This window comes from Miniopterus natalensis, chromosome 19 (assembly GCF_054644295.1).
Source record: "Miniopterus natalensis isolate mMinNat1 chromosome 19, mMinNat1.hap1, whole genome shotgun sequence".
Classification (NCBI taxonomy): Eukaryota; Metazoa; Chordata; class Mammalia; order Chiroptera; family Miniopteridae; genus Miniopterus; species Miniopterus natalensis.
In genome coordinates, this window is record NC_142099.1 from 32,031,416 (window position 1) to 32,057,539 (window position 26,124).

General features: G+C 48.9%; 1 protein-coding gene across 1 annotated transcript in view; it reads left to right on the plus strand.

The window, feature by feature from the left end:
- PIK3C2B (phosphatidylinositol-4-phosphate 3-kinase catalytic subunit type 2 beta) overlaps positions 1-24,289 on the plus strand; it is a 67,830-nt gene extending 43,541 nt beyond the window's left edge. The window contains exons 16-33 of the mRNA XM_087827891.1: positions 1,077-1,265; positions 1,394-1,487; positions 1,640-1,734; positions 2,148-2,328; positions 3,057-3,164; positions 3,787-3,879; positions 4,681-4,810; positions 6,113-6,249; positions 10,145-10,314; positions 10,792-10,948; positions 11,648-11,757; positions 12,670-12,871; positions 13,288-13,412; positions 15,208-15,325; positions 18,236-18,317; positions 18,732-18,838; positions 21,633-21,761; positions 22,251-24,289. Coding sequence (XP_087684017.1) covers positions 1,077-1,265; positions 1,394-1,487; positions 1,640-1,734; positions 2,148-2,328; positions 3,057-3,164; positions 3,787-3,879; positions 4,681-4,810; positions 6,113-6,249; positions 10,145-10,314; positions 10,792-10,948; positions 11,648-11,757; positions 12,670-12,871; positions 13,288-13,412; positions 15,208-15,325; positions 18,236-18,317; positions 18,732-18,838; positions 21,633-21,761; positions 22,251-22,439 — 2,416 coding nt within the window. The 3' untranslated portion in view covers positions 22,440-24,289. The remainder of the gene's footprint in view (positions 1-1,076; positions 1,266-1,393; positions 1,488-1,639; positions 1,735-2,147; positions 2,329-3,056; positions 3,165-3,786; positions 3,880-4,680; positions 4,811-6,112; positions 6,250-10,144; positions 10,315-10,791; positions 10,949-11,647; positions 11,758-12,669; positions 12,872-13,287; positions 13,413-15,207; positions 15,326-18,235; positions 18,318-18,731; positions 18,839-21,632; positions 21,762-22,250) is intronic.
- Positions 24,290-26,124: the final 1,835 nt, after the last annotated feature.

Consider the following 26,124-nt stretch of genomic DNA (forward strand, 5'->3'; position numbering starts at 1 on the left):
TTTAGACACTAGGCCAAGTGGAGCAGTCAGGGTCAGGAACTTAGATCTGGGAGTGCCCATCCTCACGCTGGAAACTTGGCTCAGGCCCAGCTTGCGAAGAGGATCAGAATTTTGCCCCACCCAACAGATAACTTGTCTACTATTTACTGTGACTGTACCACCCTGCCCCTACCTCCTGTCCCTTCCACACCCACAATCTGCGTTTCTCTGGCCTTGTCACTTTCCAAAAAGGATCAGGTGTCAAGGCAAGCTGGCAGCTCTCAGGGGTAAGCAAGTCCAAGCTGATCTCATCCTTGGGGCTGCTTCTCTCACCAGGATTAGACAAGGGGGTTGAGGAATCAGGACCTGGAGGAGCTGGTGGGAGGCCCGCCCTCTCTGTGTAGCTCTCTGGCTCCTGCACTGCCCTGTGCATGTTGTGGGTGGGGGGAAACAGACAGAGACAGGCTTCATCTCTCTCCTTCCTGTCCCACCCAGTGCAGCCAGCATAGCCGAGCGACTGCAGACCTCCCCTGCCCCCAGTCCTCTGCTGGGCCCCTGGCTTCATTAGCCCCTCAGCTCCCTTCTCCCATTAGACACCTGATCTCAGGCAAGGCCTAATGAGCTGTAGGTCCTATAAAACCTCCAGCTGGCCCCAGGAAGCCCCAGGAAGCCTCTGAGCTGCCTGAACCCTGCCATGTGGGGACCGCTGCCCCCTGGTGGCTGTACTTGGGAGTGGTGCCCTAAAGGGCATCCTTAGGAGGGGGAGCAAAGTCTGTGCCTTTGCCCTGAGATCGGCCTCAGGTCCCAGAGGTCCCAGAGTGAGCATCAAACATGAGAGTTGGGCCCTGGTTCCCTTTACACATTGCAATCACCTAAGCATCTTTGAAAAGTACCAATGTCACTTCCCCACACGTCCTGTGTTCATTGGTGTGGGCTGTGGCCTGGGCCCGAGGATTTTACAAAGCTCCTCAGGTGGCTAATGTGCCACAAAGTTGGGGGCCCCCTGAGTTGGCGAGTGTGTGACGTCCTGTTGGAAAATACGCCTGCCCTCGGGCTGACTCTGTTCTCTCTCACCTCCCCCACTGCCCTCACCCCAGGCTCACTGATGCTGACAAGAAGCGCCTATGGGAGAAGCGATACTATTGCCACTCGGAGGTGAGCTCACTGCCCCTGGTGCTCGCCAGTGCCCCGAGCTGGGAGTGGGCGTGCCTGCCCGACATCTATGCTCTCCTGAAGCAGTGGACCCGAATGAACCACCAGGATGCCCTGGGGCTCCTACACGCCACGTGAGTTGTAACACCCACCTTTACCGGCCAGGTGTCCTTCCAGAAGCCAGGGCTTGGCGCTGCCCATCACTGACCTGGGCCTCAGAGCCTGTCGCTTGGTGGTCAGGGTGCTGGGCTCTGTTTTGCAGCTTCCCAGACCAGGAGGTGCGGCGGATGGCTGTCCAGTGGATCGGCTCGCTGTCGGATGCCGAGCTGCTTGACTACCTGCCCCAGCTTGTGCAGGTGGGTGCAGTGGCCTGCCCTCCAGTTCCAACGGTCCCACCCCCAAACCCCCATGTTGGTTGTGTTCTGCCCCTTAGAACCAGGGTGGAGATAGTGGCAGGTATAGATTACGGGCAGTCAATAGAGCTTCATCTTCCCTCTCTCCCAAACAGGCCCTGAAGTACGAGTGCTACCTGGATAGCCCCTTGGTGCGCTTCCTCCTGAAACGGGCAGTCTCTGACTTGAGAGTGACTCACTACTTCTTCTGGTAAAACTGCGTGCAAAAGGGGGTGGGAGATGTGGGTCCTTTACTCAGGGGTCTTCGACTCCTAGGCACGCAGGGTGGGGAGCTGAGTCTTCTGGGTTCCAGTATATTGCTGACTTGCCATGTGACTCAGGGGGTCTCAGTCCACTGCTGTGTGGCACAGTGAGGATCTTCCCTGGCCCTCCTACCCACCCACACACTGAGAAAAAGAGAGGAGAAACAGAGGCCGAGGGCCTGTGAGCTCTACTTAAAGGAAGAGTTGGCATAGACGGGGCTTCGAGTGAGCTCCTGTATGAGCTGTGCATGCAGAGCTATTTTCCCTCCCAGGATTGGAGCAGGGTCTGACCCCTGCCCCCCCTACACCCTTGCCTGTGATCCTTTGAGTGGCCTGACTGCCCATTCCTTTTGCTTTGCAGGTTGCTGAAGGACGGCCTCAAAGACTCCCAGTTCAGCATCCGCTACCAGTATCTGCTGGCAGCCTTGTTGTGCTGCTGCGGCAAGGGGCTGAGAGAGGAGTTTAACCGCCAGTGCTGGCTTGTCAACACCCTGGCCAAGCTGGCCCAGCAGGTCCGGGATGCTTCCCCATCTACACGGCAGGTGAGTGGGTTGGGAGCTGCTTCTACCCATTTCTGGTCCTGGGCTTCTGCAGCCAGTCATGAACTTAGGCATCCTAACCAGCAGGATGGCACCTGATCATCTCTGATTTAGGGACTGAGGAGGGATGTGACTCTCTCTAGGCTACAGGTCATAAACTGACAGTCTGCAGGCTGGATAAGGCCCAGGGATATGTTTTGTTTGGCCTGCAAAGTATTACCACTTTTATTTAGCTTTTTGCCTAAAAGGCCAAGCACAGTGTGTGAGTTGCTCACTGCACAGGAGCACCCAGTCCAAGGGGGCAAGTGGGGGCTGGAATACAGTCAGATGGTCACTAGGCTGTGAGCTGGCTCAAGGCTGCTTCTACCCAGAGAGGGCACCTTTATCTGTGTGCACATGTGGGCTGTTAGGCCAGCAGCTAACATTAAAAATTAAGAGATTGTAAAATGCAAATTGTTAGCTTTTCTTGGCAACTGTCTGAGCTGCCTCCCTACCTTGACATGAGCCTCCCCTCTCCATTCAGGGGCCTGCCTGCTGTGAGCTGTTCTCTCTTCATCCAGCCCTTTCCAGGCTGGGGCATGGGAGGGGTGGTCTTCCTTTTACACAGCCTCCTGGAGGCTTCTGGGGGTTGTTTTCATACCAGTTACTGCCAGGTGCCCCCCCTGGGGAGAGGCTTGGTTCTGAGTGGCCCCTCACCCACCCCTCCTCGTTTGCCTCCTCCTGTCCCTCAGGGGATCCTCCGCACGGGCCTGGAAGATGTAAAACAGTTCTTTGCCCTCAATGGCTCCTGCCGCCTGCCACTCAGCCCCAGTCTGCTGGTTAAGGGCATTGTGCCCAGGGTGAGTGACTGTGCCCAGGGTTTGGGGCTCTCGGAGTGGGGAGGGCTTAGTGGAGGCGAGGTCCTTGCAGACCTGGTTTTTGAGGAAAATGAGGAAGAAAGGCATGTTTGGGTCTCTTCCCCAACCCTAACGCATAGGGACTTTTGCCCAACAGCTGTGCAGGGTGGGGGACCGGGGTGGGGGCCGGGTAAGCGGCTCGTGATGGTGGGGCTGAGGCCGGGCTGGCGAAGCTGTCTCTGTTATTTGTGAGTGTTCTCTGCTCCGGGCACTGCTCTGAGTGCTGCATCCTCACGACTCTTAGGAAGCCCCTACTGTGGAGCCCCATTTCACAGAGGGGTAAACTGAGGTATAGACGGGACATATGACTTGCCAGAAGTCACGGCACTAGTAAGTTGTGTGCAGAGTGAACTGAAGGGATGAGAGAGCAGGTGCTTGAGCCGACCTCGTAACAAGCTGAATAGACGATGGCAGTTAGAAAGGAAGGAAGGAACTAGGGCTCCTGAGAAAATCTGGGAGAAACTGAGCAGGTGGACCGGAAGCAGCTTGGCCCAAGTAGATGGGCCATTTTCCTTCCTGGGTGCGGGCCACCCTGACCTCAACACTCCGCTCTCTCCTGTGGTAGGACTGTTCCTACTTCAACTCCAATGCCGTCCCCCTCAAGCTCTCCTTCCAGAATGTGGATCCGCTGGGCGAGAACATCAGAGTCATCTTCAAGGTGAGGACATTGCCCTCAAGCCTGGTGGGACGGAGGCTGTAGGGAGAAGGGGAAGAGCCCAAGGGTGGCAGCCGCAGGCCAGTGCTCTTTCTGCTGTTCCATGCTGCAGTTTTAATACACGAAAGACCATCAGGTGAAAAAAGTAGACCAATTCTGCACGGGCCCAGAGGTTGGGACCTGTAGGGAGGCAAGTGATAGCTCAATCCTCAGAAGCACTTTCTAGGAGGCAGAGCAACCCCTACAATGGAATATAAGGTGATGATCTGCTTGTCCCTGGGGGTATTCAAGCAGAGGCTGAATGACTATGTGGCAGTGATGTCAAAAAGGAAATTAATATATCAGGTGCAGGTTGGACTCATTGAACCATAAGGCCTTCTAACTAATACATCCATGCTTTGGAGAAGTGAATGATAGTTTCAAGGCATGTAATCTGGGGGGAGGGGGGAGATGAAATGTACATATGTGGTATGGTAATATAAATATATATATATAATATTTGTTGTGTGTAAGTTCTGAATCCAAGGTATAAAGATTCACGTTTTAAAAAGGCTTGGTCAGGAGGGCTGCGTGAGGAAGGGGAACCTGACTTCAGTTTGGATGGGAATGTGGGGTTGGGGAAGAGCCGGAACCCCACATGACTCCTTTCTGGTGTTTTGACCTGGTATGAGCTGAGTGGGCACATCAGAGGTGGAGAACTGGACAGTCTCTCCCTGTCACTGTTGTCTGGATCCTCCTGGGAGACCTGGGAACCGAGGGAGGTGGTAGAGATGGCTCTGGTCATCACTCTCTTCCTCCCTCCAGTGTGGGGATGACCTTCGTCAGGACATGCTCACCCTGCAGATGATTCGCATCATGAACAAGATCTGGGTCCAGGAGGGGCTGGACATGCGCATGGTGATTTTCCGCTGCTTCTCCACCGGAAGGGGGAGAGGTCAGTTGGCAGTGGGCGGGGCTGTGAACAGGTGGAGGGTAGGGTGGGGGGTGCCCTTTGCTTACTGTCCCTTTGCCTATTCCCAACACAACCGTGTGCTTCAGGCAACGTGGAAAGGGCAAGATGATTCCATTAGGGGCTGTGGAGTGGCATAAAAAAAGAAGGCAGGGAGAGAGACTTCTAAAACAGAACAACCAAACGTACTCTATAGACTTTGGATCCCAATTCAACCAAACCAGCTGTAAAAAAGATATTTTTTGAGACAATTGGGGAAAATATGAATATGGATCAGGTTAGGTGTGATTAGATTAGATGAGATTAAAGAACAATTGTTAATTTTGAATGTGATAATGGCATGGTGGTTTTGTCCTTGTTAGTTTTCCTTGAAATATTTATGAGTGAAATGACTTGTCTGGGATTTGCTTTAAAATATTCCAACCATACGCTGACTAGGGTGGCTCAGTTGGTTGGGTGTTGTCCCATTCACCTAAAGGTTACTGGTTTGATTCCCGGTCAGGGCACATGCCTGAGTTGCAGCCTTGATCCCCAGTGGGGGGCATGCAGGAGGCAGCTGATCGATGGTCTACTCTCACATAGATGTTTCTCGTTCTCTCCCCCCTCCCTTCCTCTTTCTCTAAAAAATCAATAAAATTTTTTTTTAAATTCTCACTTGAAGATATTTTTTCCGTTGCTTTTCAGAGAGAGTGGAAAGGGGGGAAAGAGAGAAAGAGAGAGGGAGTGAGAGAAACATCGATGTGAGAGAGACACATTGATTGGTTGCCTCCCGCATGCGCCCTGACCAGGGCCAGGAATCCAGCCTGCAACCAAGGTTCCTGCCCTTGGCTAGAATTGAACCCAGGACCCTTCAGTCCATGGGCCGACACTCTAAGCAAACCAGCCAGGGCAATACAAATATATTTTTAAAAAATACTCCAGGCAGGGGGTGGAAGCAGCAGTGTTGGGTAAGTGAAATAGATTAAACAAGGTTAGCAAAAGTGTTGATAATTTTTGAAACTGGGCAGTGGTTATGAATGAATACATGATCCATTTCTTTATTATATGTATTAGAAAATTAAAAACAAAAAGGAACAGCAGCTACGAATAGGAGAGACCAGTCACAATGTGGGATGTGAGACCTGATGAACGGCGTCCTTTCTACCATGATCTTCTTCCCATATTATCGGACTTGGTCCAAATGCCCTAGAGTTTAATTTACAGAGAACCATCTGGCAAAGCACTTATAGTTCTCTCCCGCAGTCCCTTCTCTCTGCTCTGGAGAGTGACCCAGTGCCTCCCTCACAGGGATGGTGGAGATGATCCCTAATGCCGAGACCCTGCGCAAGATCCAGGTGGAGCACGGGGTGACCGGCTCCTTCAAGGACCGGCCTCTGGCCGACTGGCTGCAGAAGCACAACCCTGGGGAGGACGAGTACGAGAAGGTAGGGCTGGGAGTGGCGGATGAGGCTGGGGTGGGGTGTGCCCAACTCTGGCACGTTGCTCTGTTACCACGAGACCTGCACATGCTCAGAGAGAAGAGCTCAGCTGTGTTGGGAGGAAAGAAATACTTTCCTGATTTACTGGTATATCCAGATGTCTAGGGGTGGGTCAAATGACTGGTAAGTTGACAGAAAATCTCCTGGTATCCAACTGGGAAACCTTCATTGAGGTTCCCATGGCAGACTGAATTTTGGAGGGGGGAGCCAACTTTTGAGAACCTGCCTGTATCTCTCCTAATCGTGGATCCTGTTCAGTTCTTCTGTGCCCTCCAAGGGGTTCAGTGCTTTGTAGAACAAGAGCTAGTTGGAAGACCTTAAAGATCATTTTAATCTGACTCATCTTTTCACAGATAATGAGTTAAGATTCACTCAGATGTTCCTAGTTATGGAGCTGGCTTGTGGCAAGGCTGTAACTGGAAGCCAAGGTGAAGCGTAGGCAGGAGATGGAGATGACAGAAAAGGGTGGAGCTTTACTGGGTGGAAAGGCCTTGGTGACTTGTGTGGGGGCCATGGGCTGGTCCACGGCTGGTCCACAGCTTCATGGTGCTAGTTTCTGGGTTAACTAAGTTTAGGGGAGGGAACAAGTCCCAATAACCAAACTCATAAGAGACTGACTATAAGCCAGAATTGCTAATTTATATAGTTTAACTTTCAAGAGGATCCAAATACTAATTTATATTGATTAATGCATTTTATCCTTGAGGGAAAACTACATGGACAAGTTATAATCAGAATAATGTCTAGTGAACATCTAATTAGTTGATCTTAGACGGCCTTAAATGTTGATATTTCTCAGGGTTTAATTCCTGACCTGCTGTACTCTCTGCATTCTTCTTGTGCCAGCTCATCATCTCTTCTCATGTTGTTGTTGTTGTTGTTGTTGTTAATCCTTATCCAAAGGTATTTTTCCTTTGATTTTTAGAGAGGATGGAAGTGGGGGAGAGAGGAGGAAGGAGAGAGAGAGGGAGAGGGAGGGAGGAAGAGAGAGAGAGAGAAACATTGATGTGAGAGAGACACATTGATTTGTTGCCTCCCTCACATACACCACCAGGGCCGGAGATTAAACCTGCAACCCGGGTACGAGCCCTTGACCAGGAATCGAACCCGTGACACTTTGGTGCACAGGCCAATGCTCTAATTGCTGAGCTCCACTGGCCAGGGCAAGCCATGGGTCTTCTTCTTTTTTTTTTTTTTTTAAGGAGAGAATGTTTTTTTAAAATATGTTTTTATTGATTTTAGAAAGAGAGGAAGGGAGAGGGAGAGAGAGAAACAATGATGGGAGAGAGAACCACTGATCAGCCACCTGCTGCACGCCCCCTACTGGGCATCAAGCCTGCAACCTGGGCGTGTGCCCTGACCAGGAATCGAACTGTGACCTCTTGATTCATGGGTTGACGCTCAACCACTGAGCCACACCAGCCGGGCACCATGAGTCTTCCTGATGCTTCCGCTGCTGCACCTCTGCTGTACCAAACCCTGCTGATCCTTCTTCCCAGACAGTCCTCACATCTGTCCTCTTCTTTCCATTTCTTTCAGAGCTTTGCTATCTGTTCCCTGAATCACTGGCATGTCACCTCCTTCCATCACTGCTTGATTTCAGAGTTGTGGGTTTTTTTTTTTAATAAAGTGAAAACCTGCTATGTCACTCTTTTGCTCTAAGTTCTTCAAAGGCTCCCTATGTCCTAAAAGATAAGTCGAACATCCATAGCACTGCCTTTTGTAATCCAGCTCTGCCTACCCCTGGAATTTTATCCCCTCTGTCCCCATCTCATAATAACTTAATGCTGAAGCTTAGGGAGCTACTTACATTTCCTTGATACCTTTAGGCAAGAGTAATATCTTCCCCATCCCTCAAAATTCACCCTCTCTATGTTGCAGACTTCAAGGTCCTCCTCCTTGGAGAAAAGTAATGGATCTTTCCTCCCTCCCACCCACCCCACGTACTATTTCTACTAACATGTGCTTTTCAGGTCTTAAACAGCCACCATGCAGAGGCACTGTGATTTGTGCTGGAATTATGATTACTCCCTGCCAGTGTAATAAAGAGTTATAGTAGATATGATAGACATATGTTCAACAAGAGTACACACAATCAGAAAAGTAACTCTGTGTCTTAAATGTTTAATAAGTCTTTCAAAGCTAGCTTCTCAGCTCTTCTAGCCTTTCTGCTAGAATAACGCTGGTAGCGCCTTATGATGACTTCCAGTAGGGAAGAACTAGAGGCATTTGGCTCTTGGCCACTTACTCAGCAAAGAAAGTTCCCTACATCCCTACCAGGGAAACCTCTTAAATCCGGAGGGCTCCCCTTGTTCAGTGAGACTTCCTGCCAGTAAGCCACTAACACCCTGCATAACTTAGGTGGTGGGACTTTGTTCATTTGCCCAGGGACATACAAGTATTTTGTAAGGCAAAAGAGGATGCATTCCTGATAGAAAGAAGATCTGAAGGCAAGTTGATGGAGGTGAAGGTCAGATTGAGTGGTTTCCTTTCATCCCTCTATTTCCCTTCCATCGAAAGTCTTTCTTCCAGAAGGTGCATTCCATGACTTCTCTACAAACTTTCTCTTTTGAGTCTCCTATGGACTAGTCATCTGGTTTAATTCAACAAGTATCTGGGAAGTTTCTGTGTACAGCCAGTTTTGAAACAGGCCTTGTGGAACAGCCAAGAAGCAGCTGGGAGACAGGATCCCTAGACCCTGAGGGAGTAAAACGACTAAGGTCTGAGTGAATGGTGGTGGCAGTGGGGCTCGGGGGGCTCAATGGGGAGGAGTCTGTGTGAGCTGGGAAGGTCTGGGAAAGGCGTGGGCCTCAAGGAAGGTCCATGAAGGATGGCAGAAATCTGTAGAAAGATGTAAGGAAGGCACACATTCTCTATCTGGGAAGCTTTCTTCCATCCCAACTTTGTACACTCCTGGTTGGCTGTGGTAATTGTTGCCTTCTGCTGATGAGCCTTTCCTGAATTCTTGGAAATTTTATAATGTCATAAAGAGGATTTAGAGGGTGAAAGGTATCCATTTGCTAATTCTGCATATTTTTACTTTCTGGAAAAGCAGATAAGGGGAAGAGTGTTAACCAGATAAAATAAGGTGGATCCAACCCCTTCCCCTTCCCCTCCTCCTCCTGCTTTAAACTCAGAAACTCAGAAATATCCCTGACACACTTTACTAACTAGATATGTCTGATTTCCAGGTGTTATACATGCCCAGAACTGTTAACTGCCTCAGCTCTTCTTTGCAGCAAAGTGACCTTAGTGAGATTAGCATTTAGCTGTTACTGAGAACACTGGGGATGGGTGTTGTTTGGGGGGCAGGGAGAAAGATGGAAGAATTCAGAGCAGGGTCAGGAAAGGACCCTTAAGTTGGCTGCTTCAGTGTGTGCTTGAGTTAAGATGGTCACAACTGGTTGGGAAAGTTGTACACGTCAGTCTTCCTGTCTATTAAGGTCTCTTCAGTCTGGGCTGGTCAAGTTTGGGCTCTGGATGAGTTCATTGTCTTTCTAACCATGCTCCCTCGGAGACAGAAAGGTGCAGAGGAAGACAAATTTCAGATATAGTGCAGAGGAAGACGAATTTCAGATATAGTGGTGAAGATATTCATGGAAACCAACTGAGCCACACCAGCCAGGCTCTGTGGGTCTCCTCCCGCTCCATAAGATGCAGGAGACATTCTGGGAGCAGCAGTGTGCAGGTTGCTCTGTGACGAAGGCTGAACAGGCAGGTGTGCGGTGCTGTTGGGACTCATGAGAAAGAGGCCAGAGCTGGCGGAATTCAGCCTTGCTGTGGCCCTGGAGTCCTTCCAAGACAGCTTTATGCCCTCTCCATTTTCCTTCCCTCCTCCCAGGCCGTGGAGAACTTCATCTATTCCTGTGCCGGCTGCTGCGTGGCCACGTACGTCTTGGGCATCTGTGACCGACACAATGACAACATCATGCTGAAGACGACTGGCCACATGTTCCACATAGATTTTGGCCGCTTCCTGGGCCATGCCCAGATGTTTGGCAACATCAAGCGGTAAGTGGTCCTAAGTGGTGTCCTCAAGCGGGGGTGTGTGTGTAGGGCAGGGGGCTCAGCAGAAATGGTTCAGAGCTGGGACGTAGCCTGTGGTGGAAGGAGCTGCGCTTCAGAGCGTGGTCTTTGGGCTGAGCAGCTTTGCAGAGAAGACTGAGAAACAGGTCAGGGCCTTGCAGGGCCCTGCAGGAGGTGGGCACCGGCTGTTCTCTCCTTGTTGAGGACCGAGCAAAGGGAAATGAGCTCGACTGCAGCAAAGGGAATACAATTAGACATCCAGGAAAAAATCCCGCTAGCTCACAGACAACAGTGAAGGATGTCTCTGGGATGTTTTAGGATTTAAGCAGAAAGAAAACAGAAAGCCCCATCTATCCAGGGTTGCATAGGTGATGAGGGGTGAGGGGAACCATCCCCAACATAGCCCCAAGGTGGGCTTCCTCCTCCATGTTGACCTTCTACCTGTGTGCTCCCCTTGGCCAGGGACCGTGCTCCCTTTGTCTTCACCTCGGATATGGCGTATGTCATCAACGGGGGCGACAAGCCTTCCAGCCGCTTCCATGATTTTGTTGACCTTTGCTGCCAAGCCTACAACCTCATTCGCAAGCACACCCACCTCTTCCTCAACCTTCTGGGCCTGGTGAGGAGCTCCGTCCCTGAACCCCTTCCTCTTATCATCTGGCACTATCTTTAAGACCACCCCTGTCTTGCTTCAAAGGATTCCTGGAGATCTACTTTTCTGAGCTCTTGAGAAAGGCAGGGCCCGGGACAAGGGTGTATGTGCAGATATCTGACTTCCTGCCCCTCCATTCTTTTTTTTTAACATCTTTTAAAATTTTTATTTATTTCTATTTATTGATTGATTTGAGAGAGAGAGGGAGAAAGGAGGGAAGGAAGGAAAGAAGGAAGGAAGGAAGGAAGGAAGGAAGGAAGGAAGGAAGGAAGGAAGGAAGGAAGGAAGGAAGGAAGAAAGAAAGAAAGAAAGAAAGAAAGAAAGAAAGAAAGAAAGAAAGAAAGAAAGAAAGAAAGAAAGAAAGAAATAGATAGATAGATCAATTTGTTGTTCTACCCATTTATGCATTCATTGGTTGATTTTGTATGTGCCCTGACAGGGGTTTGAACCCACAAGCCTGGAGTACCAGGACAGTGCTCTAACCAGCTGAGTTACCCGGTCAGGGCAGCTTATCTATTCTCACGGCCTCTGTCTACCACCCTCTAGGATGCTTCTAGAAAAGTATGAGAAGAGCCTAGCTGTGGCAAATCTTGCCTTATGGTGGGGAAGATGCAAGACCTCCTGATTGTTATAGGCACCCTCTCTCCTCCTTTACTCTCCTTCTAGATGCTGTCCTGTGGGATCCCTGAGCTCTCAGACCTGGAGGACCTCAAGTATGTGTATGATGCCCTGAGGCCTCAGGACACAGAGGCCAATGCCACTACCTACTTTACTAGGTAACACCTTGTATACAATACGTAATTAATTTCCAGGCTGCCTGCTTGGGAGGAGTGGGGCCAGGGAAACGGGAAAGGCTTAGCTCAGGTGGCAGAGCCTAGTTGACAATGTGGGTGTACTGTCCCCACTTTGCCTCTGACTTAGGTACATTACTTCCCATCTCTCAGACTCAGTTTCCCGTCTGCACTTTGGTGCTGACCTTTGTTTATAGAGGTATTGCAATCTGCCCTTACTTGCACTCTCACCAGGTCTTGGTCAAAGAATTTATGGGGCAAGTATGACTTTTTAGTGCTGTTTAGCGCTCTGGATCAAAACCTTCCTTCTCCCTTATCAAAACATGAATTTCATGGTTTCATTTTCCCACACTGGACAAAGTTTTTAGGCACGCTGCATATGAAAGCAGAGAAGTATCTATGTATGAATGTTTACAGTTTTGTCTGTGTAGATGATGTCTCCGTTTAATTATGTACTCTTCTTGGAACTTTACAAACTACATTTTTTTCTGTTGGTCTAACACAGAACCCTTCCTTTTGAATTGAAATCTCTAGATTGAGCAGTGCTGGTGAGGTCCCATGGTACTGAACCTTGAAATTCAGTTTGACAACAATATTTAGATATATACATGGCAACCCTAGGTGGAACCTTTAATTCCTTACTACCTTGGTTTAGCTGTCTTTGGCTCAGGAGGGCAGCAAGGGGAGATAAGACCCCCAGGTTCGCATGAATCAATTGCGTGTAGTTAACTGTTTGCCAGTCCTTTGCTCTATGAGGATATTACACAGAGAAAATGATTTGATGTGAGCTAAGTGTTAGTCTCAGGTGTCAGGGGATATTCCTTGAGATAGCTCTGTCCAGGCAGTGGGGACATGGGTCCATGGTGACATCTTCTTCCCATCTTCTTGCACCAACAGGTTGATTGAGTCCAGCTTGGGCAGTGTAGCCACAAAGCTCAATTTTTTCATCCATAACCTGGCTCAGATGAAGTTCACGGGCTCAGACGACCAGCTGACCCTTTCCTTTGCCCCCCGCACGTATACTCTTCAGCGCTCTGGCCGCATCAGTGATGTCTTTCTCTCCCGCCAGGAGAAGGTCTTCCACCCCAACAAGACCTACGTAAGCATCCTCTCGTCTGATCCTCTCTTGCTCCGCAGTGCTCCCAGCTTACTGGGTTCTGTTTCTTCACATCTACACAGTGGGCACTGGAGTCACCGAGCATCCTGTGCTAGGAGCAGTCACAGACCATGTCCCTCTCCCTTGCCCAAGTGGCCTGCCTGGAATCAGGGAGCTGAATTGGATGGTTACTCCCTCTGAGTCAAGGGTCTTGAGAAACACATACAGGAAATATTTGCTCTCAAATTCCTGCATATGTACATAGGCATATCTTCGCCTCCATTGGAGATACTTTTGCCGCCTTCCTTCTGGAAAGTGTTGTTGCCCCCCCGACACACACACACTTCAGTTCCTTACCTGCCCCCTTCACTGGGTGCGGAGGGTGTGGCAGGTATTCTCTAAGACTTGAACCTTTGCAGATCTATGTGATAAAGGTGATGCGCGAGAATGCTCATGAGGCCACTTACATCCAGCGGACGTTTGAGGAGTTCCAGGAGCTACACAGTAAGCTGCGGCTGCTCTTCCCTTCTTCTCTCTTGCCCAGGTAGCTGCCCCTTTTACTCTCTGCCGGAGGGATACTGGGGACAGAGAATGGGTGGGGGTTGGTAGGACTGCAGGAGCTAGAAACTCTTCTTTTAGAGTCAAGATCACCAGTGGGCCTGGCTGGGCGTGGCTCAGCGGTTGAACATTGACCTAGGATCCAGATCCGGGGTTTGATTCCCGGTCAGGGCACATGCCCGGCCTCGATCCCCAACAGGGGGTGTGCAGGAGGCAGCCGATCAGTGACTCTCTCATCGTTGATATTTCTCTCTCTCCTTCTCCTTTCCTCTCTCTGAAATTAATAAAGACACTAAAAAAATATTTAAACAAAAATCACCATTGGGCGCTTGGTTTCCTTGGCCCAGTAATGAGTTTGATAGCAAGTGCTCCCCCTGCTGGCAAAGCTCTCCAGCCTTGAAAATAAGCCGGGGCCCACCTCCTGGAAGGAGAGCAAGCTGGGTCTCAAGGTAGGGACATTTACTAAACTCGAAGGTGTTTCGAGTTTCTAATCTTTTTTTTTTTTTTTTGTAATTCTCACCCAAGAGTATGTTTTTTGTTTTTGTTTTTTTATTGATTTGAGAGAGCGGGAAACATTGATCAGTTGCCTCCGGTACTCACCCTGACTGGGGATCAAACCCACAGCCTGGGTATGTGCCCTGACTGGAATTGAACCCATGACCCTTCAGTGTACAGGACAATGCTCCAACCAACTGAGCCACACTGGCCAGGGCGAGATTTCTAATCTTTTAAAGAGTAAAAGTATTTTTCTAATAGATAAACAAAAGCTGGTATATACATACAATGGAGTATGTGAAGCCTTAAAAAGAAGGAAATTCTGGTACATGCTGCAACGTGGATGAACCTTGACATTATGCTAAGTGATATAAACCAGTCACAGAAAGACAAATACTGTGTGACATCCCACTTATATTAAGTACCTAGAATATTAAAATTCATAGAGACAAAAAGTAAAACGGTGGTTTCCAAGGCCTGGGTGGGCAGGGGAAACTTGGAGAGTTGTTTAATGGGGTAGAATTTCAGTTTTGCGAGATGAAAAGAGTTCTGGAGAGAGATAGTAGTGATTGTTGCTCTTACGTGTGAATGTACTTCATGCCACTGAACTGTATACTTACAAATGGTTAAGATGGTAAACTCTGTTAAATGTATTTCACCACAGATTTTTTTTAAATGATTTTTTAAATGACTTTTACCTTGACGGGGAAAACTGGGGGCTCCAAAGCCCCTGAGGTACTTCTGGGGACCCACAGGACTCTCCCCAACAGTTTGGCTTTCATGTCTGGGGTCCTTGGAACTGTCCAGGGGTTTCCTGGGCACAGACTGGGGGAGCTGCGGGCGGAATGGAGTGGGTGGGGTTAGGGGTGGGGGTCCCTGGGAAGGGAGGCGGGTAAGAAATGTGGGTCAGGTGACAAAATGCAAATGAAATGTGACAAAAGCCTGTTGTCTCTTCACTTTCTTTCCCTTTCTTACACCCCTCCCCTCCCCCCACACCTCCCACCCCCCTCACACACCCCACCCCCTCGACACCCCCCCCACACACACCTCACCCCACACACACGCCTCACCCACCCCACACCCCACACCCCTCACGCACCCCACCCCCTCGACACACCCCACCCCACCCCCCTCGACACACCTCACCCCCCACACACGCCTCACCCACCCCACACCCCTCACACACCCCACCCCCTTGACACACTCCACCCCCCGCCCCTCGGCACACCTCACCCCCCCACACACACCTCACCCCCTCTCGACACCCCCCTCCCACCGCCCCCTAGTTTCCCAAGTCGCTTCGTGATTGGCCGCCCGAGGGGAGAGGCGGGGGCCGAGCGGCGCAGGGAGGAGTTAAACGGCTACATCTGGCACCTGATCCACGCCGCCCCGGAGGTGGCCGAGGTGGGTGGGGTGCCCTCCGGTTTGTGGGGTGTGGAGGAAGCCGCGGAAGGGTGGGGAGCCCCTGGCAACCAGGGAGCGCGCTGGGCTCTGCGGAGGGGGCGGGGCGCGGCGGTGGCACGGAACCGGCGGCCTGGAGGCGCCCCGGGAGGGAGCGGGGTCCTGAGGAAGAGGGGTGCCTGTCCCTGGGCGGGAGCGTCCCAACGCCCTGTAGCTGCCTGACGCCAGCTCCGAGAGGATTTAGGGGAAGGACCCTGATCGAGCCCGAGCAGGGCCCGGGGCGTCCCGGAGCGGGGTCCGGGAACCCAGCGCCTGGTGCCCCCTGGTGGGGAGGCGGTGCCTGAGCGCCCGGGTGGCGGCCGGTCCCGGCGTACGTGCATCGCGGGTGCGAACGCGGCGGAAAACCCGCCCCTGGGGAGACTTGAGAATTATGCGGGAAGTCCCGAGGACGCCGCGGGAGGCCCTGGAGCCGGCCCGGCCCCTCGGTGCTTGCGGCTGGTTCACCTCCGGCCCCGCAGAGCGTCCCGGCTCGTTCCTGAAGTCGGTGCCAGCAGGGTCCCGGCCCCGCAGAGCACCCCGGGCTCGTTCCTGAAGTCGGTGCCAGCAGGGTCCCGGCCCCGCAGAGCGCCCCGGGCTCGTTCCTGAAGTCAGTGCCAGCAGGGTCCCGGCCCCGCAGAGCGCCCCGGGCTCGTTCCTGAAGTCGGTGCCAGCAGGGTCCCTGCCCCGCAGAGCGCCCCGGGCTCGTTCCTGAAGTCAGTGCCAGCAGGGTCCCTGCCCCGCAGAGCGTCCAGGCTCCTTCCTGAAGTCAGTGCCAGCAGCGGGACTTTCAGCGCCTCACAGACCGTCACGCAGAGTTTAGGGTGATCTAAGTGGGATTACAGGTTAATCGGGGCAAAGTTATAAGCTCTAAACAAAGGTGAGCCTACGCCAGGTTACCTGCTGGGCTATGTGTGTAGGTTAGGTTAGTATCCACTGTTAGCAAAAAGTCAGCCAAATCCATCGGTGGTGGTGAACATTCAAGAATCCAGCAGCATCCTATCTAGTAAATAGGGAGGTGCCTGGAGAAGTTGTACGGAATAGAAGGTCTTTTAGGTAGAAACAGGGTGGGACAAGAAAGTCATTAGCAAAAGAAGGGGATTTTTTCAGGTGAGGGCACCTTGGTGGGGTAGGCACCTAAGGGGTCTTGCCTGACAGATTACCGCACTAGTGTTCATCAGGAACTTCCCATTGATTGGTTCACATTCAACCAATCAGCTTCTACCTCTTATTTTATAAAGGTGGAAACTTTTTATTAAAAAAAACACAAGAAACAATTGAGTCTTGTTTTTTTGGTCCTTGGACCTGCTATTTCTTAACCCCACTTAGATTTTTTAAAAAAAAACCACACAAATGGTTTTATAAATTGTTTTTATAATTTATTATTGTCAACGTAAGAAATCTCCAAACCTGATAAGAATTTTTATCAGTTTATTTGAGCCAAACTGACAATTGCTGGGAAGCAAAAATCTCAACGAATTGAGAAAATGCTCTGGAAAATGGCAGTTTTACCACTTACTTTATACATCAGAATCAAGGGGAAGATGTAAGGGGGTTACATGAAATCCACGGGTGATAGATTAGGGAGGCGGGAGAAAGCAAAGCAGGAGGAAAATCTCTGGGATTGGATAAAAAATAAAACCAATAGACACCTATTTCTTTTACATAGGTGAGTATAGGATAGTTAACAGTTAACAAATTAACACAATGAGGGGATCTGTGGACTCCTGCTCTGGTGGGAGCTTGTGCCCTAAGGGGTCTGAAAAAGGAAATTACCCGGACTTTCCAAAGGCATGTTATCGTAGATGCACAAACACAATAGACAGGCTCAGGTAAGGTAACGATTGACCTTTGTCAAGAAAGATACCAGCCCAGGACATGACTACCTACCATGACCTGCTTTTAGTGAGAAAGTTTTGATTTCAGAACATCCTATGTGGTTACTTTAGGTCTCTGAGTTTGCAAGGCCACCATGCAGGCCTCCTCTGAGCTTGTCAGGTTTAGTATTTGGCCCCTTTTCATCCACATACAGAAATAAGTCTAGCCACCAGACCCATCACCCTAACAAATCATCTAGCCATTTCCATGTTCCCTTCCTATTTGTCCATATGCAGTTTTATACTGGTCATAGCTTAAATAGAATTCTACTTTGACTTGGAATACCATTATCTCCTCAACTATTCACTTCTTGAAGGATATTTAGATTGTGTCTATTTTTTCCTGCTATTAATGCTAGAAGGAATATTTTCATACATTTTTGTTTTTCCTAGTTACTCAGGAAGATTCTCCAGAGTAGGATTCCTGGTCTTTGTCCAGGGCTGGGTCAGGCATTTCTGTGCTTGAGGGGTATGTGTGTGTCCACAGGAGAGGGGGTGGTAGAAAAGAACAGGCTGCGTTTGACCTGATGTGACCTAGTTTTATTTGTTTTTTTCTTTTTAAAAAACTTTTTATTACGAGAACTTTCAAACATACAGAAAAGTAGAGAAACAGTATAATGAGTGCATATGTATGTATTTATTAACGTATTCAGCCCTATTTGCTTCATCTATTTTTGTATGAAGTATTTTATAGCAAGTTACAGACATGACATTCTTTCCCTAAATACTCACTATGCATCTCTAAATAGTAAGGGAATATTCTTAAATAACTATGGTGTCATTATGTCATCTAATACATAGCCATTATTCAAAATTGCCCTCTCATCCCCCAAATTCTTTTTACAGCCAGTTTGTTTGAGCCATGGTTCAAACAAGAACTGCATATTACACTTGATTGTTAAGTTTAATAAGTCTCTTTTCACCTGGAACAGTCCCTTTCCTTTTTTTATTGGGCCATTGTCTTACTGATGAACCACCCTGTTTTCCAATTCCACCCCAGTGTGATTTGGTGTACACCTTCTTCCACCCTCTGCCTCGGGATGAGAAGGCCGTTGGCACCAGCCCGGCGCCCAAGTCCTCAGGTACAGTGCTTCTCTGTGACATTTCTGCCAATCCCTCTGAACCATTCCCAAGGGTAACTTCTCCTGCCCCACCTCTTCCCAGTTCTCTTTTCTTGACTTGTCTCTGTTCCTTTACTTACTGGCTAGAGAATCTGGTTTCCTACTCGGGATGTGGGGTCCATTGCCCTTTGTGCAAATTCCCCAGGGACTGGATATTCAGTTGGTGATTACTCAAATTGAATAGACCCATCCCAACCCAACCGTAAATCATGCTCACAGATGCCACTTGGCAGATCACCCAGGGGGTATCAGGAACCTAACATGGAGATACCATTGGGGGAGGGAGGGTCAGAGAAAAACAAACATCTGCCTGGAACCAGATGGGGATGTGGCTGGCCTCATGACCTTTCTCTTCTGTTTCCTTTGTCCCTACAGATGGCTCTTGGGTCGATCCAGTCGGGAAGGTGGGAGGGGAGGTGAAGCTGTCCATCTCCTACAAAAACAATAAACTCTTCATCATGGTGATGCATATTCGGGGCTTGGTAAGTGCATGCACAGTCCTCATGTGATTCTTTAGCTTCCTCCCGGAGCTTTTCTGACTGGTCAGTCCTGCTCTCTGCCCATGTTTCATGAGAGTAACCACAGGGCTGCTGGGTACCCACCAGTGGGCCTGCTAGTGTGCCCGGCAGAGGGTATGACCAAACAACACTAGACACAGCTTCTTACCACCTGTGGTCTTTGGCAAGTAGCCTAAGTACTCTGAGCCTCATTAAAATGAAGATAATATTAGTACCTACCTCAGGGTTGTTAAGCACATTTAATGAGATTATACATGTAGAATATTTAACATAATTCTTGGTATTATTATGGTAATTATGGTGATTATAATAAGGGAGAGGCCCACAGTTGTTTTTTTAACCTGATTGTAGAGATAACGCAGCTGAGTGACCACCTTGGAGTATAATCAAAACTATATATAATTACTAAAATTTTTGGTAGGATTCTAAGAACATTGTGAGTGGAAGGGGAAGGGAACTTGTGTTGAATATTTGCAATGTGCTGGACTTTTGTAGGTTGGGGCATTGGTATGTGGCAGAAGGACCATGAGCTTTGGAATTTGAGAAACCTGGGTTTCACTCTTACAACATCATTCATTCATTCATTCATTCAACAATGTTCATCTAGTGCAGGGGTGGGGAACCGTTTTTCTGTCAAGGGCCATTTGGATATTTATAACATCATTCCAGGGCCATACAAAATTATCAACTTAAAAATTAGCTATGAAAAAAGCTCCTAGATTTATTGAATTTCCAGTCCCACCTATGGTTGCCTTGACAGGGCTAGACCAAATGATACCCCTGATCTCGTGTTTACTATGAGTCAGGCACTGCTGCAGTAGCTCTGGGTACAGGGTAAACAAAACAAAATCCTTGCCCTCGGGGAGTTTACATTCCAGTAGGAAGAGGCAGACAGACAAATATATGGCAAGTGCTCTTGGGAGATATAAAGCAGAGAGATAATACAGGGCTAGAATGAGGGTAGTGGCGTTTTGCTTGGAATGGTCAGGGAGGCCCTCATTGATGAGGAGGTATTTGAGCAAAGATGGAAGGAGGTGTGGCAGGGTATGCATATATATCTGACCGAGGACTGTTCCAGTCAGAGGGTCCAGTTAAATCCAAGAGTCAGGAACCTGCCTGGGGTGTGTGGGGAACTCCAAGGGCTCTTGTGGCTGAAGCCTGTGGAACAAAGGGGAGGGGAGGGGAGGGGTTGATAAGGTTGCGGAGGGCACAGCTGGCTAGAGGGCAAAGTCAGGCCTTTGGCTTTTACCGTGAATGAGATGGGAATCATGAGAGGGTTTTGAGCAGAGGCATGTAAACCAAAATTAATTTTAGAGAGTAATAAAGATTAAAAAGCATTTATTTGAGCAAAAAGAACTGCGGCCAGGGAGACTCAAATTCAGTTAGCAATCTAAATTATCTTCCCTGGCTGATGGGGCTCAGTTGGTTGGAGCACTATCCCATGCACAGGAAGGTCATGGGTTTGATTCCTGGTCAAGGCACATACCTAGGTTGCAGGTTTGTACAGGAGGCAGCTGATCAGAGTATCTGTCTCACGTTGATTTTTCTCTCTCCCTCCCGTCCCTCTCTAAAATCAATTAAAAAAATTTTTTTAAAGAAAGAAAAAAAAACTTGTGCTCCACCAAGAAAAGGAAGGCTACCTTTTTTTTTCTTTTTTAAATCTAACCCTTTCAGTACACTGGACAACACCCAGCCAACTGAGCCATACCAGCTTTTATATAGAAAGTTCCTGCCCAAGTTTCCAGTTTTGTGCAAATGAGATTTCCAGCTTATTCAGTTCTGATTGGTCATTATAGAGCAGTTCTGATTGGACAGGCAGGTCTTAGGAAAACATGAACACCCTTTTAATAGTTGACTCAGCTGGTGTAAATAAGCAGGGCAGAGTGCAGGAAACAGTTGGGTCTGAGGTTCTTCCTGGTATACAGAGGACATGAGGAGCCCGTCAGCAAATGGCCTTTGGGCTCTTATTAGTCATAAAATTTGGGCCCTTAGTTGACCATGGGTAGTCCATCTCAGCAGATAAATTCCTTCTTGGGTTTCTCATTGAATCAATCTTCCTGGGGTCCACAGGCTTAAGGTCTAATTTAAGATGTAAAAGGACCAGGCTGGGTGAATCACTAACTGGTTGACCTTGAGCAAAGAACTTAATCTGACTCATTTCTCCACCTCTTAGGGGATTACTTGGATCAAATAACAAAATAGACAGAGACACTGGGATAGGCAGGGGGATATCTGGGGATATGATCGTTGATTCAGAACAAACCAAGTATGGCATGCCTTGAGCATTTGTATAAAAAGTATATACTGGCTATAATAGGCAATCCAATTGATATTTTAGTAGGACACCTAACATTAAGGTAGATTTTTTAAAAAATATTTTTTATTGAGTTTTAGAGAGAGAGGAAGGGAAAGGGAGAGAGAGAAACATTGATGTGAAAGCAAAACATAGATTGGCTGCCTCTTGCACGTCTCCTACCAGGGATTGAGCCCCCAATCAAGGCATGTGCCCTGACTGGGAATCGAACCAGAAACCCCTTGGTGCATGGGAGGGTCCCCAACCAGTGACACCCACCAGGGCCTATGATAGATATTTTTATCAAAGTGGAATGAGCTGGGAAGCAGCCAAATAAATTACTATGCATTGCCAGAAGCCAGGTGTGGGAGATGAGAGCCTGGATCATGGTGTGATCACAGGAATGGTGACAAAGAGACAGATACAAGAATTTTCATCTTTTTTTGGTTTTCATTCCCTTTGTAGCAACTGCTCCAGGATGGGAATGACCCTGACCCCTATGTGAAGATTTACCTCCTTCCTGACCCTCATAAAACCACTAAGAAGAAAACCAAAGTGGCCCGGAAAACCTGCAACCCCACCTACAATGAAATGGTGTGTGGTCAAGGTGCAGGGGTAGGGCAGGGGTTTGTAAAAGTGGTATTGGAGCGTGGCCACACCTATTCCTTGAAGGACTAGGTGGTCTGTGGCTGCACTCTGTTGAAGCAGCAGGGTGGAGTAGTTGGGACATAGGCCAGACTAGATGACCTGGAAAGCCATGTCTCCTGTCTTGCCCTTTATGTGGAAAGTTTTCCAGCCCTCAGGGGTGTGGCCTGAACCCTGTCCTGTGGGGAGAAGGAACCTACTGATCGTTTGCTAATAATGAGCAGTGGCTCTAAAAAGCCACTGGCCTGCTTGAACTTTGAAGAACAAAGTTCTTTAAAGCTTCCCTTGGGTTCTGTGTGCCTTCTCCATTCCCTTGGACTCTGGCTGGGGATGCGGTGGTGTTAGCCTCAGCTGATCAAGTGACCGCAGACTTAGGCATCTCCCTCTCCCACATCCCCTCTCTCACCACTTCCCTCTCCCCAATGTCTGTTTTTGCAGCTGGTGTATGACGGGATCCCCAAGGGAGACCTGCAGCAGCGGGAGCTGCAGCTGAGCGTGCTGAGTGAGCAAGGGTTCTGGGAGAATGTGCTCCTGGGCGAGGCGCACATCCGTCTGCGTGAGCTGGACCTGGCCCAGGAGAAGACGGGCTGGTTCGCACTAGGATCTCGAAGTCAGGAGACCTCCTGAGCCCTGCAGAGCCCCAGCCCAGGCCCCCAGGCTGGTGGAGGAGCTGTGGGAGAGGCCGCTTCCTGCTTGACTTGTCTTTTCCTTGTGCAGGGGCAGGGCCCTTGGCAGGCCTCCCTGCTGTCCAGGTGGACGGGGCCTCTGCGATAGGAGGCGGGGAGCGTGAGAGGCTCGCTGCCATCCCCTCCTCTGCAGACTGAGTTCGAGTTGGTGTGATGAGCAGCCCCTTGGAGGCTGTGAGGTTGCAGCAAAGTTTTAAGTTTACCTTGTGTCAAGGGAGCAACGCCTGGTTTGGGGTATGTGGTGGGTTGGGCTGTATGAAGTAGCGTTTTAGGGAAGGGTGGGTCGATATCTTTATTTTTATTTTTAAAAAATGAAATAGTAATGTTGTCCTAACTGGACAGGAAGCCCTGTGAGAAGGGACTTGCATATGCCTCAGAAGTCAAAAAGAGGAAGACTGTTTGGACTTTTTATATGATTAAGGTTCTTATTGGACTTTTCCCTAAGTTTGTGTTGATTTGTTTTTTGGTTTTCTCTCTATAGGAATTATTTGGGGCGGGGCCCAGTGGGTCCTCAGAGCCCCCGGTCTCTAAGGGCAGGTTTGGGAGGGGCAGGGATGGCTACACGGGGACTGAGGCCTGTGCTGCGGGGCCTTTCTGATTTTGCCTCCAAAGGAGAGCGAGATGTGATACCTACGTGTGTAAGGAAGGGCCTTTCTTACAGGCTTCTGCAAAGGACTGTCAGGGACCCGTGCCCTTCTGCGGGGGTCTTTCCTCTCATCTTGGCCTACTTTGCTAGGTCTTGCCCTGAACAGGTCTGCCCACCCCTCCACTCTCTCGCCCTTCTGGGGCCCTCAGGTCCCTGTGAATACGCTGGGGCTGCTTCCCCGAAGGTGTCTCCCTTAGTTTTTCTCTGTGGGATAAAATGCTGCCTCGGCCCTTGATTTCGTTTCACCCAAGGGCATCTGAGCCCTGGGAAGGGCCGTTAGGCTGCAGATGCCAATGTGGCTGCCTGCTGGGGTAGGCCTTTCCCGTAACCCACCACTCTTTTTATGCTGCTTCTCTCCTAACTTCTATTTCTGTCACAGTTTTTATAAGGATTTCCCTCATTTTATGGGGCCATAAACCTATTTAGTCTGGAGCCAAAGGGATGCCCTATCTGAAGGAAAGGGTGTGGGGTCCTTTCAAAACTTCGTTTTTTTTCCAGTGGTTTTCTTTGCTCTTAAGGAGACTGGATTGGAACGGCGGTCGATCCCCTGAAGCTGGGCGGGAGAGACTGGGTCTCTCACCTCTAATGCTCCTCATTTCCTTCCACTTGGACTTGAAATTCTTGCGCTTTACTCCAGAGCGTTATCTTCCTTGAAAAAAAGAGGGAGAGACTTTGAGTTTGATGTTAATGTTTTAAACTAGAATTGGCTGGATGTGCCTCGTGATTGGGGAATGGAGTTTATGGGGGATACTTTATGAACTGTCTGTCACTCCTCAGCTTCCTCCCCAGCTACAAGGATCAGAAATTCCCCCTTTTGCTGACTCATTCCGTAACTGGAGAAAGAAGCTCCATGCATCGAAGCCATAGGACAGTGAGGAAGTTTAAACTTTTAAATTAAAAATGCCAAGGATAAAGCTGGCTGCTGCGGGGAGGGGCTAGGGAAGTGGGGAACAGGAGTGGACTTCTCCAGATGAATGGACCATAGATGTGTTACTGGCTTGTTGCCTGTAGCTCATTTTATTTTGACCCTCTACACCCTTGACTTAAAGAGGTCTGTGTATTGTACCCACTTTCCAGATGTCCTTGTATCTCCTACTTTCTCTGGAATTGTATTTTCTAATAAATGTCATTTGAGGAAAGCAAAACTATCATTTTCAAGATTGATTGATGTTTAAATGTGTGATGTAAGCATCTGGTGTAGGAGAGGAAAATAATACTAATGGTTTACAAATGGTACCTTTTAGATACACTGGTGCACTGCACTAGACGTTTCACATTTGTCAGCAACTTGATACAACAGGTGAGTATTGTATCCCCATTTTACACATGAAGAACCTGAAGCTTATTGGAATTAAGGAATTTGCCTAAGGACCCAGCCAGTCAGTCTTGGATCTGGAATTTGAAAGCAAGTTTATTTGACTCCAAATCTTTTTTTTTTTTGTTAATCCTCACCTGAGGATATTTTTTCCATTGATTTTTTTTAGAGAGAATGGAAGGGAGGGGGAGAGATAGCGAAACATCAGTGTGAGAAAGACACATCAATTGGTTGCCTCCCTCACGCACCCCTATTGGGGCTGGGGATCCATCCTGCAACCGAGGTGCATGCCCTTGACCGGACTCAAACTCAAGACCCTTCACTCCTTGGGCCAGTGCTGTAACCACTGAGCAAAACCGGGTGGGGCTTGACTCCAAATCTTGTGCTTCCCCTTCTAGGCCATGTTAAATACAACCCCTTAAATTGGCATAATATGTTAGTTTTCAGAGTGTTTTAATATATATGATGTCATTTCTCATTACAACTATCCTGGGAAGTAGATATGGCTTATTCATTAGTTTTGTCATCAGATATTTAGTGCACTTGCCATTGCTGCCTAGTTCACCTAGCAGTCCTCCATTCTCAAGGCAGACCGGCCTTGGGTGGTGCACTGGGTCTTCTACCAGGTGAGGTACCAGGTACCAGGCTGAGGGTTAAAAGATAAATTAAGATAATCCTCTACATTGAAAAAGTTTCACTGCCTAGTGATATTTAACCAAGCATATTTTATGAGAGAGGAAACCGGACCTCTGAGTTTGCAGCTATTAAGCCATGAGAGCAGAGCAGTAGCCCAGAGTTGAACCCCCTCAAATAGAACATGAAGGTGCTGTGATCTTTGTTCAAACATTGTACCCAGAAGTTTCCAAAACTCTCCAGGGGGAGTCATGTTTCATGCTGGGAAATTTTGTGAAGCTGCCAAGGGATTTTCAGTAGCAAACAGGGTTTCTCTGGTTTTGAGGTGTCACTGCAATAGCGGACAAGTCCCAATGGACCTTTTCAAAGTCAGAACTTGAATCTGGCAAGAGTCTTAGTTAAAGGAAATTTCTTGGCCAAATGGGTAGAAATTTGAACCACACTGAGGGAGTGGAAATGAGAGAGTTGGGGAATGGAAAATGGGGAATGGGGTTGCCTGGGGAGGAGAGAAATGAAGCCCAGGAGGCCAGGTTCTCTGAGTTCAGAGGGGTGGCAAATACGAAGTAACCTGACTTGCGATTCGGAGGACAGAGATTCGATTGGCAAGATTAAAAGTGAGGCAGCATTTTAAGCTGTGAGGTCATTGTGGTGCTGGGACTTGTGTGAGGTGTCTGCTCAACAAGCAACTCTGACATCCTTCTCTGGGTCAGGCGAGGACCTGGCTCTGGCTTCTAAGATGATGAAGGCGTGGGTCCTGTTCTCAAGGAGTTCAGTCCAGCCAGGGAGGCAGACGTGGGCACAAGTAATTGCAGTGCAGTGTCTCAGGGACAAAACAGAGAAGGGACAGATCAGCATTTAATGCCAGGAAATTGAAGATCACCTAGATTAGAGAGGCTAGAAAAAATGACATGGGAGGACTGAGCTTTGATGCAGGCCGACATTTAGAGGAGGAGGAGCCACTGGAATTGTAGGGAAACCAAGAGATTGGTGTCATGGAGCCTAAAGATAAGTATTGTCAATATTCTAGTGCTG